The sequence below is a fragment of the Vigna unguiculata genome, chromosome 4 (genome assembly GCF_037176805.1).
Source record: "Vigna unguiculata cultivar grain cowpea cultivar isolate G323 ecotype 2 chromosome 4, ASM3717680v1, whole genome shotgun sequence".
Taxonomy (NCBI): domain Eukaryota; kingdom Viridiplantae; phylum Streptophyta; class Magnoliopsida; order Fabales; family Fabaceae; genus Vigna; species Vigna unguiculata.
The window spans coordinates 36,587,647-36,607,027 of record NC_140795.1 but is presented as its reverse complement, the minus strand read 5'-3'; the positions used below and the strand labels follow the sequence as shown (position 1 = coordinate 36,607,027).

The window sequence follows — 19,381 nt, the reverse complement described above, 5'->3', positions numbered from 1 at the left end:
GTAATTTCATTCAATTATATTCTTGTCCTTAACTCCGTCTAAATAGTTAACGGAACAGTGGCCAGTGTGGTTCGTTTCTGTGACGTGGAGCAGTGTGGTTCGTTTCTGTGACGTGGAGCACTGTTCAATGACGTGGTCGTTACTTTACTATGCAAGCCTTTTAATTTTAATTAGAGAATTTTAGGGTTTATAATTTGTCGAATTAGATTTAGGGATTCATTAGGATTTGGGGATTTCTTTGAATTGGGGATTTCAGAGGCTATGCATGACCCACCATCAAAGATTTTTTTCGTTCTGTGAAGATTTTGTCGTGGAGGGTTTGCATCTTCGTCGCAGAGGTAGGGTTTTTTTAATTTTGTGGTTTAGGGTTTGTTCTAAAAACCCTAATCATTAACAGTAATCGACATGTCTATGATCTGTTTCAATTATCTGCTTGATATAACATGTTCAAAATATCTTTTTACTTTAGCTTACCCTTTTTGCTTGTGTTTGTTTTCTTGTGTGGTTTTTCCTTTTGCAATGATCATCAATTTGTTGGTGTGAGCAGATGTAGGAACCCCTAATGGTCATCAGGATGGTGGAAATGCGACAGTGTAGTAACCATGGTTGGATCTGGCTCTATAGAGCATCTTTAGGGGACATTGTTGCCTATGTAATCTTTTGCTCTATGAGCAAGCTTTTTGGACAACTATCAAACTCTTATTATGTTTTGTTCATGGCATCGTGGTGTGCCTTAGTCTTTCCTTCTAAATATATTTTTGGATAACTGTAATAATTAGTACCTATGTACTTCATGTCAGGTGCTCATAGATTTATTTATTAAATAGGATGTCACGTCTACTACACTCGCAAAGGTCGTTTTATTTTCAATTAAAACTCTGTCCACAAAAATTACAATATTTTTAAAATAAATATTTGTTATCCAATCAAAATTGTTTTCTTTACTTATTTATAATCAGAGACTTTTGAAGTCGTAGTATTATCTTTTATCAGTTTTAAGTCATTGGAATTATTCAAGCCCTAATGACAAGTTAGGAAAAATATGAAAAAGAAGTTTTGAAACTTCAATTTTAGAAGGTAAATTATTTTTATTATTTTTTGCATGTCCAACTGAGAAAGGACTTCTTTTCATTATAAAAGATATAATTTAATGGTTGTATAAATATTAGGATAAGTTCTACAGTTATTAAGAATCACATGCCATTTTACTTAAAGTACTCGTATTTAATTTAAGAAAATGCAAAAAAAAAAACTACTTCGTGTACCAAGATGGGTGATAAATCATAATATATAAAAGTTTGTAATCAATTTTAAAGTCCATTTCTTATTTTGTTCTTTTAGTAGACTTTTGAAGTCATCTCCCTAAAATTTTGTTAATTTTAAAAATATAATTAGTTATTTTGCAGAAATATTTTTATCAACTTATGCTTCGAAATTGATGTTATTCTACCAATAATGAAGAAAAACAAAATATTCTTTAAAAAATATTATTAAATATTTTAGTGGTGACAACTTGAAAAGTTTATAGAAAGAACAATAACTTGTACAATTTATTTTCATAACTCAATAAATTATTTTACGCGTATATTAGATTAATTCTTTAGTCTTTTTTTAGTCTTTTTTAGGTTTTAGTGTTTTTTATAGTTTAAATTTCCACTTTAAGAGAACTGGTTGAGATATTTGTTTATTAATAAAGTTTTAAAGTTTCAATTCAATATTTTACATTTCTAAAAACATTATTTTAGTCATTTTTAACTAATAAATAGATCAATCATTAACACAAAAAAGCCTTTTAACGTCCGATATTTTCGATTTTTGACGTCTGCCCAAACACCGACTTTGTAGCGAGTGACGTCAAAATAACGTCGAAAAAATAGCAAACGTCACTTGACGTCGGTCCATTAAGAGTTTGATGTTATTCAACGTCGGGGCCAATAACAACATACGTCAATTTTCGCGTTGAAATGAGCCAAAAACCTGAGCAATTTAACGTCTGTCAGAGCCCAACAGACGTTAAATAACGTCGGCCCTGGTACGGTCAGACGTTAAATAACATCTGTCAGAGCACACTAGACGTTAAACTGCTCTATTTAAAAAAAAAATTGACTGTTTTTACAACATCCATACACCTAAAATTTTTTACATGGGATGGTCATGTGAAATTTAACATAAAAGGATTTATTCCCATCACTTGATGAGAACAACCATCAATCCAATCTAAACACTAAATCATTTTACTAAGGTTGGCAGAGATAACTAGATGATTAACCATCAATCAAACATATTTAAGCAATATATGACATGAAGTAAAATGATTGGCATGATGATTGTTGATCAAGTTTTTGCAGTATATAATTGTATTTTTGGTTAAATATTTTTTAATCCCACGTGAACAAGATATACAAAGCATTTTTCATACGCACAAATAATAATTGTCCTATATACTTAGTTTCTTTCTAGGAACAAACATAAAATAGATAAATTCAAGTAATGATACACCACTCATTTTAATAAAATGCAAAACAACTTGAAATTAAAAGTTATTTCTCAAAGGGGAAAAGTACAAGAAAGAGAAATGAAAACTGCAGCTGTCATAAAAACTATTTAAAGTGAATTTAATGTATCTCTAGTCAAAGTAATAGTGATAGAGTTCCTAGTATGACTAAACGTACTATATTCACAAATACAAAAAAGTCGCAGGGCTTCAATTGTTTTTATCCATCTTTAAATGAGTAAATTACCTGTGATTTAGGGGATCGGAATACATTCCAGAACCTAAGTGTTTCATCTCCAGCTCTAGTTACAATAGTCTGAAACAGTATAACTCATCACAAGCAGAAACACAACATATAGATGATACGACAAAGAACTCATTTTCATAATCAAAGACAGAGTGATGAAAAAGGAATAGGTTAAAGAACTGAAATACCTGTCCATCTGGAGAAATGGCAAGATAGAGAACTCTGTATGTGTGGCCAGTAAGAGTGGCCAGCTGCATCAAAGGACCAAAAATGGTGGTAAAGCAGGTTTGAATAAAGTAAAAATAAGAAAAGAGATACATCTTATCACAATAGATGGTGTACCTTTGACATTGTGGGGTATCTCCAAACAATTATCTGGATCTGGGAGTAACCATGTGTGCTTACTAGTTCGTTGATATTTTTAGACCACACGAGATTGCAAACCTGCCAAATATAAAGGTTGAACACCATTTTATTTGTATTAAGAAAATGGAAAGCGCAGAGCAGGTATTGTTTAAGAAAATGTATCTCTAAAGGTCTTAATATTTGAAGTGGTAAATGCCACAAGTTCTTAAAACAATTTATAGGCCGGAAGAAACTTAAAGAATCATACCTCCCAACTATGAATGGTCAACTAAAATGACATTTAATTTAGGCATTTTTTACAACTTTACAGTAGTATAATAAACTCTAGACAAGCTATTTTCATTGTAATGTCTCAGTTTCTATACAATGATAGAGCAAATAATGATTTTACCGCCAGAACTGGATTTCTAAGGGTGACGGGAGATGACTGACTCCATGTAAGAGGAAAGGCTGAGTTGAGTGTTGATTCCATACAACCAACTGCCAAAAAAATTATTAGTACTTGTGCATGAGAATAAAGAATAATAGTTCAGAAGAATGCTTAAGTTTGCACTTGCGTACTCTGTTGTCATTTCCTCCAGATGCCAACTCACGGTTATCATAAGACCACTTCAGTCCACAAACCTCTAAAGAAATAAAAAGGAAAATCAATATGTTGTTGGATATCATGTACAGTAGAATAGTTAGACAAGATGAAACTGTAAGAAATAAAAACAAGATTGACCCCTCTGATTTGTGCCTTGACAGTTTACTGACAAAATCGTCTTGTGCACGGATATCTCTTTGATAAATATTCTTATCCCTGCCGCCAGAAGACAAAAGAGATGAACTCCAGGCCAAGGCTCCAACACGTAACCGATGACCCTCCATAGACCTTATCTTCTTGCAACGAGAAGCATCCCAAATCTACATGGACAATAATTAGACTCAGGTATTGTTTAATTGGTGGGTGGGAAAAAACATAAAATGAACTAGGAAGTGGGACGAACTAACCTCTTCTAATTGAAAGACGAACTTTGAGAGGAATTCTAGGGTCTCCGCACACTGTTGGCCAAATGGGAACGAAGAGCAAGTGGGACGAATCTCAAAACGCTGCAAATGGGGATGAAAATGGAAAATAATCGGTTCAAAACGCGTAAAATCAACCCATAATCAAACCCCAACAAGTTTGATGGCGAAAACCTTTCGAAACTCACCTGGAGGGGGTCGGAAATGGCGTCGCCGGCGGGAACTCTCGCGGAAACGATGAACAGCGCGAGGGTTTCTGCGTTTCGCGCATAGATAAACTAAAACTTAACGTCGGGGGTGTTATGTTCGACGTTAAGTGACGTCGGGGGTGGGAGGGGCCGACGTAAAGGGACGTCTGGCGCGCGCTGGTCCGACATCAAGGGACGTCTGTCGAGCAGGGGGCCGACGTCCTTTTTTGAGTGACGTCGGGGTATTTTTTAACAGACGTTAAGTAACGTCTGCCCGCTCCACGTCAGACGTTAAAAAGGTCTTGTTATTTACAAAAATGCCACCGGTCATTTTTAACGTTGGGCTTTTTTTAAGCAGACGTTATTAGGATGACGTTAAAGGCCTTTTTTTGTGTTAATGAATAGACACATCTACCAATAATTTTGTTAACATGTTTAACGATTATATTAAAAATATATAATAAATCTTTTTCAAAATATAAAATACTATATTAAAATTTTAAAACTTAGTATACCACAACACAGAATTTCAAAAATCATAAAATAGTAGTAACTAAGTAACATTTTGCTCCAAATATTTTTAGCTTTTAATGCAGAATAAACATTTGAGTTAAAAAAAAAATTATAGTCTTCACCAAAAAGTTACGTCTTCAATATAATAATTATAAAATTTTGTTGCATATTATTTTTGTATAATTATTTTGAATTTTAACCATAAGTACATGACTATATCATATATGTAATGTTTGTAGTTTGTGTAGGTTGGGTGAATCTGGAATGGTATATATATGGCTGACTGGGAATGGTAACCTTATACCAATATCATCTCTTTTAATACATTCTGAAGAAGAATTGTGTGTTTGTGATGATAAGCATTAGAGTGTCAGTGATGAGTCCGATTGGTTTGAAAGTGATAATATTTATGGTGTGTTTGGTGGCATTCCAGATTGTTGGTGGTGAGAAGGAGATAAGATGCTTAGAAAGGGAGAGGGAAGCACTCCTCCGATTCAAAGCTTCCATTGTTGATCACCATGGCATGCTGTCTTCTTGGACCACTCCTGATTGCTGCCAATGGAAAGGGATTTGCTGCAGCAACCTCACTGCTAATATCGTAAGCCTCGACCTTCATGGTGAGTATGATTATGAAACTGAATCATGGTCTTATTATATCAGCGGAAAGATCCACCAATCATTGATTGAGTTGCAACAATTAAAGTATCTCAACCTCAGTTACAATTCTTTTTCACATATCCCAGAGTTTCTTGGTTCTCTCAGGAACTTGAGATACCTTGATCTCTCATGCTGTTATTTTGACGGAAAAATTCCAAGTCAGTTTGGGTCTCTTTCTCATTTGAAATACCTTAATCTCGCTTCGAATAATCTTGAGGGTTCTATCCCTACTCAACTCGGAAATCTCTCCAAGTTGGAGTATCTTGATCTCAGAGGCAATTCTTTTCAAGGAAATTTACCAACCGAACTTCAAAGTCTCTCTAAGCTGGAGTATCTTGATCTCGCTTTCAATTCATTTGAAGGAAATATACCATCCCAACTCGGAAACCTTTCTAAGTTGGAACATCTTGACCTCAGCTTCAATATTTTTGAAGGATATATACCATCTCAACTGGGAAGTCTTTCTAACTTACAACAACTTTATCTTGGTGGGGAAGATTATAATGGAGATCTCGAATTCAACGATAGGGGTAAGTTGCTGTCTAATTTCATTTCTTTAAGCCATCTTTACTTGTGGTCCATACATGGTCTTAATAGTTGTCATAGTTGCCTGCAAAACATTGCCAAGCTACCAAAACTAAGAGAGCTAAGCTTAATTGATTGTAGCCTTTCTGATCATTTTATCCTTTCATTGAGGCCTTTCAAATTCAACTTTTCTACTTCTCTTTTGGCCTTTGATCTTTCTGAGAACGCCTTCACGTCACCTGTGATACTTCAATGGGTGTCAAATATAACTTCCAACCTTGTTGAGTTGGACCTTTCTTATAACAACTTGGAGGATTCTGTATCCAAACATTTTGGCATGGCAATGAATTCTCTTGAGATCCTTGACCTTTCTTCTAATAGTTTCAAGGGTGAGGTTTTGAAATCCTTCATGAATATATGCACCTTACATTCTTTATACATGCATCAAAACAATTTAACCGAAGACCTTTCATCAATTCTTCAGAGTTTATCTAGTGGTTGCATTAGATACTCACTACAAGATTTGAATTTGGGAGAAAATTATATTAATGGATCTTTACCAGACATTTCAGCATTTTCAGTTTTGAAGTCATTGGATCTTTCAAATAATCAATTATCTGGAAAAATAGCAGAAGGTAATAAATTGTCAACTCAATTGGAATCTTTATCAATCTCGTCAAATTTTCTAGAAGGTGGAATTCCGAAATTATTTGGTAATGCATGTGCTTTGCGCTCATTGGACATGATGGCTAATAACTTGAGTGATGAGCTTTCAACAATAATACATCAATTGTCTGGATGCGCTAAATACACATTAGAACATTTGAGCTTGCAAGAAAATCAAATCAATGGTACGATTCCTGACCTTTCAGCTTTTTCAGCTTTGATGTCATTGGATCTTTCAAACAATCACCTGAATGGAAAGATAAGAGAAGATAGTAATTTACCCTTTCACTTGGAAACTTTATCAATCTCATCAAACTTTCTAGAAGGTGGAATTCCCAAATCATTTGGAAATGCATGCGCTTTGCACTCATTAAGAATGGAGGATAACAAATTGAGTGTAGAGTTTTCAATAATAATTCATCATTTATCTGGATGTGCTAGATATTCATTAGAAGTATTATATCTACACATGAATGAAATCAATGGCACACTAATTGACCTCTCAATGTTCACATCTTTAAGAGTGTTATCTATTGGTGAAAACAAGCTAAGTGGAAAGATTTTAAAAAATATTCAATTTCCACCTCAACTAGAAGAATTAGACATACAGTCAAATTCCTTAAATGGTGTGTTCACTGACTACCATTTTGTTAATGTAACCAAGTTATCTTACTTGGACTTATCTAATAACCCATTAACCTTAACATTTACCCAAAATTGGATCCCACCTTTTCAATTGAGTTCCATAAGGTTGAAATCTTGCTTGTTAGGTACATTTCCCAAATGGTTGCGAAAGCAAAATAAATATGACGAACTTGACATTTCAAATTCTAAAATATTGGATATGGTTCCAAGGTGGTTTTGGGCTAAATTAGCTTCTGGAAATGTGGGTTCAATAGATATTTCAAACAATAGTCTACATGGTATAATTCCAAATATTTTTGGAAAGAACATTGTTGATTTCCTAATTCTTGCATCAAATCAATTTGAAGGTCCTATTCCACCATTTCTACGAGGTTCCATATTTCTTGATTTATCTAATAATAATTTATTAGATTCGCATTCATTTTTATGTGCTAGTGGTCCTGAAAAAATACTAGCATAATGGATATGGTTCCAAGGTGGTTTTGGGATAAATTGGCTTTGGGAAATTTGAGTTTAGTAGATATTTCAAACAACAATCTTCATGGTATAATTCCAAATTTGTCTAGTAAGGGGGTTGTTTCTTCCTTGAATATTGCATCAAATCAATTTGAAGGTCATATTCCGCAATTTCTACGAGGTTCCATGTTTCTCGATTTATCAAATAATAATTTCTCAAATTCTTTTCCATTTCTTTGTGCTGGTGGTCCAGATGAAACACTATTATATCATTTAGACCTTTCATATAATCAATTATTTGGACACATTTCAGACTGTTGGAGCCATTTTAAGTTATTATCTTATTTAGATTTGAGCGACAACAATTTTTCAGGAAAGATTCCTCCTTCGATAGGATCACTTCTTGATCTTCAAGTATTGTTATTGAGAAACAACAACTTAACACATGAGATCCCCTTTTCCCTAAGACGTTGTACAAAGTTGGTGATGCTTGATATGTCAGAAAACAAATTATCAGGGCACATTCCTGCTTGGATTGGGAGCAAAATGCTAGTGTTGAAAATTTTAAGTTTGGGAAGGAATAATTTCAATGGTACTTTACCATTACAAATTTGTTATCTAAAGTACCTTCAAATATTGGATCTATCATTGAATAACTTATCTGGAAAAATTCCTTCATGTATACATAATTTTACATCAATGACTAACAAGACATTTTCAAGTTATTATAGAAGCCCTATGTATTATGCTATAACTAGTAGAGGATACATTGAATCATATGAATTGAAAGCATTCTTGATGTGGAAAGGTTTAGAGAAAAAATTCAAGACTACTGAACTATTACTTTTAAATAGTATTGATCTCTCAAGCAATAAATTTTCAGAAGAAATTCCTACAGAAATAGAGAATATAGTTGACCTGATCTCATTGAATTTATCAAGAAATAATTTGATTGGGAAAATTCCTTCATATATTGGAAAGTTAAAATCACTTGAATTTCTTGACTTGTCAAGAAACCAACTTGTTGGTTCAATTCCTTCAAGTCTTGCTCAAATTGATCGACTCACTATGTTAGATTTATCACACAATCGGTTAAGTGGAGTTATTCCAACAAGCACACAATTACAAAGTTTTAATATCTCCAGTTACGAAGATAATCTTAATCTTTGTGGACTACCATTACAAAAATTATGCCATGATGGGCTAACTCAAGAATCATTTATTGAAAGTCATCAATATTCTCTTTTCAGCAATAGGGGATTTTACATCAGTGTGACATTGGGATTTGTAATAAGCTTTTGGACGGTGTTTGGCACAATCTTATTTAAACATTCTTGGAGACATGCTTATTTCAAATTCTTTGAAAATTTAACAGGGTGACATTTATGTGACAGTAGTAGTGAATTTCGCCAATTACAAATGGTGCAAGTAGATTATCAAGTAATAATGTTATATTTTCAATTCTTTTACATATATTTACTTAAGCTTTCGCATTATATATATATATATATATATATATATATATATGTATGTGTATATATGTATATATATACACATACATATATATATATATATATATATATGTGTATGTGTATATATGTATATATATACATATATATATATATATACATACATATATATATACATATATATATATATATATATATATATATATATATATATAGTATGATTGTAACATCCCAGTTTCAGTAGCTTAAAATTAATAAATAGGATTTTTCATCATAGTGTTCAAAACAAATTATTCATTGTATAAAATATATTAATACAGTCTTAAAGAATATAGGACTATAAAAATATATCACTTATATAAACCAACTAAAACCAACCAAGTTCTATACACACGTTAACCACTTACTACAACTCCTAGAAACCTTTCACTAGCTTAATGGATGGTTCCTCAACCTCTAAAGGTACCTCTAAAGCTGCAACTTCATCTGCTCTCAACAAATAGGTGACCATCACAAAAGAAAGACAAACAACAAGAGACACATAGTGCAAGGGTAGCTAGTTTATAAAAGAAATAATCATATAATAGTTAAACTTGTTACATCATAAAATAACATATTTCAAACATTCATAAAAAGAAATACCAAACATATAACTGCAAACTCTATAGATTCAATTACCCAGATTTATGCATTGACTCTGACATAGAAGTTGTGCACCTATCATAAAAGTGGATTGCGGCAAAGGCCTTGGCTCCACTTGGCCTAACCAAAAGTGGATTGCGGCGAAGGCCTTGGCTCCACTTATCCTAACCAACATGAATTAATTTCCTCTGGACATGGTAAGTTACTTATGGCATCGCTAGATTAGTGGTTCCACCCCTAATCCCGTCATAAGAACCTCCTTAAACTCTCACCACCTAGGCCATAACACTCAATATGAGTTTGTAAACCTAGTAGAGTACAGGATAACTTCTGACCAATACATATCCCTAGCCAATGCATAACGACTTACTAGTGAGGATTGCACTTCTTCCTTAGAAGCATAACCCTTATGCAACAAACAATTCAAATCAACTTTTCTCATTCCATTCCATTAATATTCACTTTCACTCTCTTAAAATCATCACACTTCCTCAGAATCCAGCACTTCAAAACAAAGATGCAATCCACCTTTAACCATTTCATTCCATTGATTCTCTTTTATACTTATATCCTCATCACTTCTCCATAAAACATAATCTCACACCGAGTTCCTCATACCAAACAATCATACATAGCCCATTCATCATATTCACATATACTATTTCATAATTTCATGTAATAAGCACTCTGTGACATTAATGTTCAAGAACAACTAGTAAAACTTCATAAACACAAAGAAAAACACAAATGCCACACATGATAGAGGGGAAACGATAGTTCATGTTAAAGGTGAAGGAACAAATAGAAGGTTCCACAAGTAACTTATGGATTTTCCCACAACCCGTGGATTTGGCTCCAAGATGCAGAATTCACACCAGCGTATTCCATAGGTAACTAGTGGATATTTCCACAACTTGTGGATTTAACTACAAGAAGTATAATTCAAAAAACGAGTTCCACTAGTAACCAGTGAATATTTCCACAACCTATGGATTGAACTATGACATCCATAATTCAAACAACGAATTCCACAAGTAACCAATGGATATTTCCACAACCCGTGGATTCAGCTCCAAGAAGCATAATTCAAACTATTCAAGCAAAAACAACCATACTCATCATAGATCAAATTCATCAACATGCATTTATTAATTTAGAAAAACACTATAAAGCAAAACAATACTAGCTTCCCTTACTTGAAAAAGTGGCTCAATTGGCCCAAACAGATAAACACACTTAAGGAACACAAAAACACCTTTTGCACCACAGGACGACGCTCTATCTATACCTAGGAACAACACAAGAACGATCGTGACCTACCGTTATGATCATTGACCAACAGAGACTCATATTAATGCTTAAAACGTCACTTGCAACCAAAGTAGGGTCACATGTAAGCCAGAACAAAGAAGACCCATAAGAAAATGAGCAGAAGTCCAACTTACACGGTTGAAGAAACTGATCGGATAGAAAGGAGGAGTTCGCCAAGAGGATCATCCTAGCAGTCTCTAATCTTCAAATAGATGAACAGAAGGTCAGAACTTCTAGAGAGAAATCAGAGAACTCTAGAAAAGTGGTTTCTAGAGAGATGATATATTTTAAAACCTTTTAATCTTAAAATAGTGAGTCTGACTATTTTTAAACCATTATCAATTCTTAAACGTCATTTTCTAGAATTTTACAATGGTTGTAAACTTTAGTTTATATGTAAATAACAAACCTTACACATTTAAAAAAAAACGAATAATTTAAAACAAAAATATTTTTGTCATGTTAAATTTATGTAGTTTTTTATTGTAATTTTTTATTTTAATTAATAATGGACCAAAGTTATAATGTGAGTTGTCTAAATAAGCTTTTCAAATATTTTTAACTATTTTAATATAATTAATTATATAATCATGTAAATATTTTAAAGAGATATAAGATAAAACAAAAGAGCTTAGTTACGTGAAAAACTGATATGTCACAGTTTTATAAATGATATTATATAATATTTTCCTACTATATAACTTATGGTCATGTTAATTACTTTTATTAATAAAAATAAATAAATAAATAGTCTTATGAATTAAAATAGTATGGTTTTTCTTATTCTGAGACTTGAAATGACAAATTGTAAATTTGTTTGCGTCTTATTTTTACGAAATCAATGTCGCTTTTTTGGTCGTTTAACTCAAAAAAGAAAATCCAACATCTCTAGTTTGCTTTGGTTTTCTATTTTTCAGTTTGGAGTGCTCATATTTTTTATCATTTTTCCATTTCGCACATTTGTTTACATTCTGAAAATTAGCCTTGAAAAATTACTTCATAATACAGTTTTTGAAAATTCATTAACATATAATTTCTTTTATTTTAAATAAAATAAATATTTTTTTTCTCAATTTTAAAATACTCTCTCCTTTCTGTTCTTCCTAATTTACTCAACTACTACACTGTTTTTTTACCATTTGAAAATAATAACTTTCTCTAGGTCTTTTTTTTTTTTTATCTTTGTTTTTTAAAGTTGTCAACTTATCCACATAAACTATATTCAATCTAAATATTATTAGTTTCAACCTAGTAAATAGAATCTCAGAGATCTTTTAAAACCGAAAAAATTTAATTATTTTTGTGTAATGAATATTGAGACGAAGATCAGTCCATATGAAAGCCTATTGTAAACATAGTACATTTTACATTATAAAATAATTTTGGGTTACATGTTTTTTTTATAAATTATTGATATTTGTTTTTCAAATAACTATAATTTAGTATTTTTTAAATCCTCTAAAATTATAAATATATATTATTATTCTTCGAAGATAAAATATGCCTTTCATACTAATCAGTGTCCGATTTTTCGACAATCAGAAATTAAGAAATAATAGACTAAAATTATAAATGTCAGTTGTCTAAGTAAGATTTCAAATATTTTTAACTATTTTTAACTATTTTAGTGTATTTAATTATGTAATCATGTGTAAATATTTTAAACAGACATAAGATAACTAAAAGAACTTAGTTTTGTGAAAACTGACATGTTAAAGTTTTATAAATGGTATTATATAGTACTAGTGAAAACACATACTTTGTTCATACTCTATGTTCACTTTTTTATGATAAAAATTAATAAAATTATAAATATAAATATGTATATAGAATTTTACAATTTAATTGTATAAATAGTTTTTTATTTATTTTGTACATAATTTTTATTTATTTAATTTAAAAATATTTAAATTTGAAAGATAGCTAAACTTAAAAAAAATTACTTGAAAGGTAAAATTGGAAATAAATGAATATAGGTATAGATTATATAATATTTGAATACTACATAACTTATTATCATGTTAATTATTTTATTAATTAAAATAAAATAAAAAAATAGTTATTTTTTGGAATATTATTATAAAATGTCTTTATAATATTAATATTTATGAATTAAAATAGTATGTTGTTTCTCATTCTGAGTCTTGAAATGTCAATAGTAAAACCTTTTTTCGTCTTATTTTTACGAAAACAATGTCTCTTTTTAGTCGTTTAACAAAAAGAAAAATCTAGCATCTCTTGTTTGCTTTGGACCTTTGGTTCTTTATTTTTAATTTTTATGGTGATCATACTTTTTACTATTTTACATTTTCCCACATTTATTTATGAAAGTTGGCCTTGAAAAATTAATTTATAATACAATTTTTAAAAATTCATTGACATTTTGTTTCTTTTATTTAAAATAATATTTTTCTCAATTTTAAATTACTCTCTCCTTTCTATTATCTCTAATTTATTCAACTACTACATTATTTTTTTACCATTTGAAAATAATTTTCTCTATGTTTTTTGCTCTTATCGGATGTAACATCCCATTTTAATAGCATAATACTACTAAAATAAAACATTTTATTGATAATCTAATGTATATCGTATATTAGTACAATTTTACAAGACAAGACTATAGTAATATCACTCATATATATTCTCCCTTATACTATAGTTCTATTACGAGACTATACCTAACATGATCTAGCATTGTTCAACCACCCAAATAGTTTATTCCTCAACAACAAGATGTGTTCTACACCTACATCTCAATTTGCTCACACCAATAAGATGATAATTGCAAAAATAAGAACATAACACATAATAGACAAACGGACAGACACAAGAGATGGTAAGCTAATTTACAAAAAAAATATCATATATTAATAAAACATGTTGCATCACAATACAATGGACTCCAACTAATCATACAGATATAAACTATATAATCAAAGACTCTTCTAAACTCAATTATCTGGATATGTGCACTTGAGTCAGACTTGCGAAGCCTTGCACTTGTGATGGAATGCAATGATATACCGAGTTGTTGTACCGAGCTACCACACATAAGGTTAGTCCATGGCACAATCATAATAACCTTGGAGTCGTCCTTATGACAAGATCTCATGTCGCTCTCACCACCTAATCATTCTCCTCTACATGAGTATGAATGAATAGTAGAGTTCAAGATAGCTACACAAAATGGAGTAGTTCTTACCTCAAGACACACCCTAGTGAATCACACATGATAGGATTCTCTCCCTGGAGAAATCACTATACATTACCATTTCTATCTTCATAACATCACATTCAATAATCTATATCATTACCATTCATTCGTATACCTACGTACATCGCACAATAATTTATTCAAGGCTAAACATTCAATTAAAGATATTTGAATTCCCTCCAAACTCACCAAATATCATTTAACTCAAAGGAAACATTAAATTATTTTCCATTAAGTACAACAAAACAGTGAACAAAATTTATCTAACCACAAACCTCAAATCAAAGATCCCAACTGTCAAATTAAAGATTCATATGTTTAGGACCTATTGTCAAAATTTTAGCTCAATCTAACCATTAACAAAGTAGAAATCCCATTTCTCCAAAGATGACCTAGACTAGAAAAACAAGATGGTGCCTGACGCTAGAAAAGTAGCACCCGATGCTGCAACCTCCTAGAACCCATTGATTTAAGTGCATTCGACGATACAAAAATGGCGCCCAACACCCCCAATTTAGTGGCCACTATCTTAGTGGCACCCGAGATGTATCAATACCTAAAACTTCCTTTTTGAGCTTTGATTGTGCAATTTGACTCTTCTTGAATTAATCCCCAGTTAGTAAACTTTCAAACACTTGAAATTTCATGCTTTTAACTCAACACGGGCCATACTACTAAATTAAAAAATCTCCCAAAGGCATTATGACTCATGGACAAACCAACTTATGTTTTCAATATATCACATAGATATGAATAACACACATCTAAAACAGATTAAATCAAAGTCCATATCACATTCTACATAGATACATATAATTAACCAAGAGGTTTAACTTAAAAAAAGTATAATTAGTTTCCTTCATTTGTGAAAACAACCCTTAACAACTCTAACTGTCTAAAACACCTTCCACTCCATAAGATGTTCTATCTACACATAAAGACATCACAAAAATGATCAATACATACCATAAGGATCATTGATCAACAAAGAGTCATATTGATGATTCAAATAGCACATGCAAGCAAGAAAATTTCATATGTTAGACGAAAACAAATTGGTCATACAAAAAGGGAAAAATAAACGACTTAGTCGGTCGAAGAAAAAAATCAGTCCAAAATGAAGAGCTCGCCGTGAAGATCGCTCTTACAACTTTGAATCTTCAATCAGACGAACGAAGGGTGAGAAATCCTAGAGAGAAGTTAGAGAACTCTAGAAAACTAGAGAGATTGTTACGACCTCGAATCTTGAATCAAACGAACGAAGGGTGAGAAATCCTAGAGAGAAGTTAGAGAACTCTAGAAAAGTGGTTTCTAAAGAAATTATGTTTTTTAAAATAATGAATCTCGTTTATAAAACTTCCTATTTATATAAATTCTTTTAGTATTAAAATAACTGAGTTTCACTATTTTGAAACCACTATCAATTCTAAAATAATATTTTCTAGGTCCTCATATCAAGATCCGTAGCATGGACCTTTAAACAGGTGACAACATCTAAGCGGTGGCTTGAATGCTCTTGGTGGTTGGAATTGAATCTCTCGTTGTCCAAAGGGTGAAGATCCTTTACAAAAGAATCTCTAATGCTAAGTATGAATTTTGGGATATATATGATGAGTATGAGAACGAGACTCTACCCCTGGATATACCATGTGTATTTATATGATTTATGGGTCCTATAAAATATGTTATAAAACAAAAGATAATAAAAACTTATGGTACTAACGATATATCAACATGAAAATAACATCAATATACTATTTAATCAAATTAGCCATATATTTTGTTCATATATGACATAAAATGATATCATTATCATATAATCAAATTATCAAAATTTGATCATATATTCCGATAATATATAGTACTGAATCAACAAATATATCTTTTAATATTATTTAATCACTTTAGGCCAATAATATTAAATGTTCTTGTTAAGCCATGCTCTTAGATATATTTTTTGGCCGAATAGGTACATGTTTTAAAGTGGTCAAGTTATCCACATAAATTATATTCGATCTCCAAATCTTATTAGTTTCAACTTTGTAGATAGTTTCTAATGTCAAATATCTTTTAAAACCCATAAAATCTAATTATTTTTGTGTAATTAATATTGAGATGAAGATCAGTCCATACGAAAGCCTAAACATAGTACATTTTACCTCACAAAATAATTTTGGGTAAAATGTTTTTTTTTTATAAATTATAAATATATTTTTCATATATCTAAAAACTAGTATTTTCTAAGTGTTCTGAAATTATAAATATATTTTTGTTATTTGAAGATAATTTTTTTTTTCATAATTACAAAATTACAAACGTTGATTTTTTGTTCTGCAAATATTTGTATTACTTTTAAATTCTTAAAAACAATAAATGTGATATCGCTAATTTATAAGGATAATACATCTATACTAAAAAATTGTAAAGCATGGAAAATAGAACATTTTTAATTTGATAAAATAAAAATATATATTTTATTAAGATTTGTTATGAAATTTCAATTTCGTCAATATTAAGTTATTCCATTTTCTGTAAAACAGAATGTAATTCATTGAGCTAAATTAATTAATCAATTAAAATAAATATTCATTTATACATTTGGGATATTCACATTTGTTTTGTTATTTTTCAGCATCTTGAAGACCACACATCCCTCTTGCAAAGTTCGAGCTTCTAAACTTGGACAAAATGTTATGTAAGGAATAAGCTGAAAAATATGATTGTTTTAGTTGTTGCATACATGTTCTGATTTCATATGGTGTTTGTATTTGTGTAACTTTTGGTTAGAGCTGTTTGATGTTGTTCTCTGGAATAAATTTTGGTGATGATGTTGGAGAAGAAAACTTATAATTGATGTTAATTAAGAGTCTCATCCGCGATATCTATCTTTCTTATTTTAACACTAACATAACAAATATTAAATTTTAGAAGAATCTAAAAGAAGTATGTTTAAATTTTAAAAGGACAAAAAATAACTAGAATTTTAAAAATAAATTAAAAATTTTAAAAATTTTACCATGATGCAGAACAAATTTTAGCCATATTAAGTTGAATAAAAACTAATGATTCAAAAGAATTTGTAGGGTAGAGAGATGTTTGTGCAATAAATTTTTTCTTAAAAAGGTTATTTTAGTCATTTAAGAAAGATGGAAGGTGCGGGAAAAGGGTATGAAGCAAAAGCCCAATCCAATAAAAGGCCCAAAAAGAATGGTTCGAGAAAGAAAAAAAAAACATCATTTCATTTTTTCTGACGTAGTGAAGGTTCCGGCATAAGAAAATCTCTTGCGGTGTATAAACAGAAGTTGAATCTGTGTACTGCATTGTTTTGTGAGAGAAAACTTTAGAATGTTAGAAGAATGGAGGAACTAAAATCTGGTATGGAGGAGCACATGGAGCTTATGGCAGATCTTGTTCAGATGTTCTCCTCAGATATTCGTTTTGGCTTTAGCCCCGCTTATGATAACTTCATGGGTTTCTTCCATGCCATTGACTGGAAGGTAGCTTTCCAATGTCGGTTTTTCTTCACTCCGTTTGTGCTTTCTTGGTTTTCCAGTTTAGTGTTTGTTCTTTCTTTTATTATCGATCTGTGAGTTTTCAATTTAAGCTTCGTATTCTTTTGTTCTTGGGATTCACCGTTTGTTGTATATTGATTTTCGATTTGTGGGTTTTCAGTTTGAGCTCGTATTCTTTGTTCTTGGGCTGTGAATTGTGGATTTGTGTTTCCAATTTATGATTGTCAACGTCATTATCATAATGCATTACTTCCTATAGCTTAAAAGAGGATAGGGAATTTCTGGTGTTATTTACTTGAACGACAGCTGCAGTGTTGAAGTCTGAATTAGATGGTTTATTTCTTCAAGTATTCAGCCACATTTTATCAACACCTTTCATCAACCTTGTGTTAGATTTGGTAATCATAGTTGGTCTTGCACATTGTATATTTGTGTTAGAGTGCAGTGTTAGATTGAACCAAACCACTTCCTCTCTTTTCTTATCGAAATCCAAATTAAAAGAAAGATTTACTTGACGGATGGGAGGCTTTCAAATGATTTTCCTGATGAGAATGTAGTTCAAATCAGAAAGTGAAAATGTTCTTGTGTGGTCTCTATCATGGTGTCATCGTCTAATTCTCTAACTCTACATCATCGTGGTTGTTGAATAAATTCAATAACCTTATTCTCACTATTTGACTCCATTAAAATTATGACTTATATGTGTTTTAGTTGTTAGTGATGCTTAATTTCGCTGTTTGAGTCTCACAGAATAACATGGCCTTAATGTTTATAAAATTTCGTTGACTGGTGCTTGATTGTATTTTGTTTCGATTTTTGGGTTTCAGTTATCATATTATTTTCATTTGGGTGTGTGAGAGTTCTATATGATACGTTTGGTGATATTGATTATTGGAACAATTACAGGCGGCGATCATATCATATCAGATTTTTGTTGGATAAAAATTTTCAAATTCAATTTCTTTTACACATTTTTTTGCTATGTATTATGATAATAATATACTTGCATGATTTTCATTAATAAAACTTAGGTTATTTATTTCAAGATATTCATCTGAACAAATTCAACATTTTGACATGTGCCTCCTTAATTATTTTTTTCATTTATAGAACTAAGTAAAATGTGAATTCATGAGTCCATTATTGCTATTTTGTGATATTAAAACAAAATCATTTTATTTCAAATTCTTAAATTAAATGAAAATTCACTTCAATTCTCAAAATATGCATAAACGATAATATTATTTTGAAAATAAAATTAAAATATATATGTTCTGTAGTATTAAGAGGATAAACTGTCTATACGGTCCTGTAAAAATTTTAATATACTAAATACATTAAAAAAATTAAAAAAAATTAAAACAAAAAACAAAAATATTAGGAAGTGAAACGTGACTGTCATTATTCATGATCGTTAATTATTTAAAATGTTAAAAAAATCAAATTAAACACAATTGATGAAAAC

General features: G+C 30.9%; 1 protein-coding gene and 1 pseudogene across 1 annotated transcript; one reads left to right on the top strand and one right to left on the bottom strand.

Annotated features, from left to right (window-relative positions):
* Positions 1 to 2,714: 2,714 nt before the first annotated feature.
* Positions 2,715 to 4,492, bottom strand: LOC146887105 (B-type cell cycle switch protein ccs52A-like; annotated as a pseudogene).
* Positions 4,493 to 5,135: 643 nt separating this feature from the next.
* On the top strand, positions 5,136 to 9,197 carry LOC114180705 (receptor-like protein EIX2). The gene is made up of 4 exons (XM_085672029.1): positions 5,136 to 6,886; positions 7,187 to 7,294; positions 7,765 to 9,052; positions 9,141 to 9,197. The coding sequence occupies exons 1-4, from the start codon at positions 5,169 to 5,171 to the stop codon at positions 9,195 to 9,197; spliced, it is 3,171 nt and encodes a 1,056-aa protein (XP_085528155.1). The 5' UTR covers positions 5,136 to 5,168.
* The last annotated feature ends 10,184 nt before the right edge of the window (positions 9,198 to 19,381 follow it).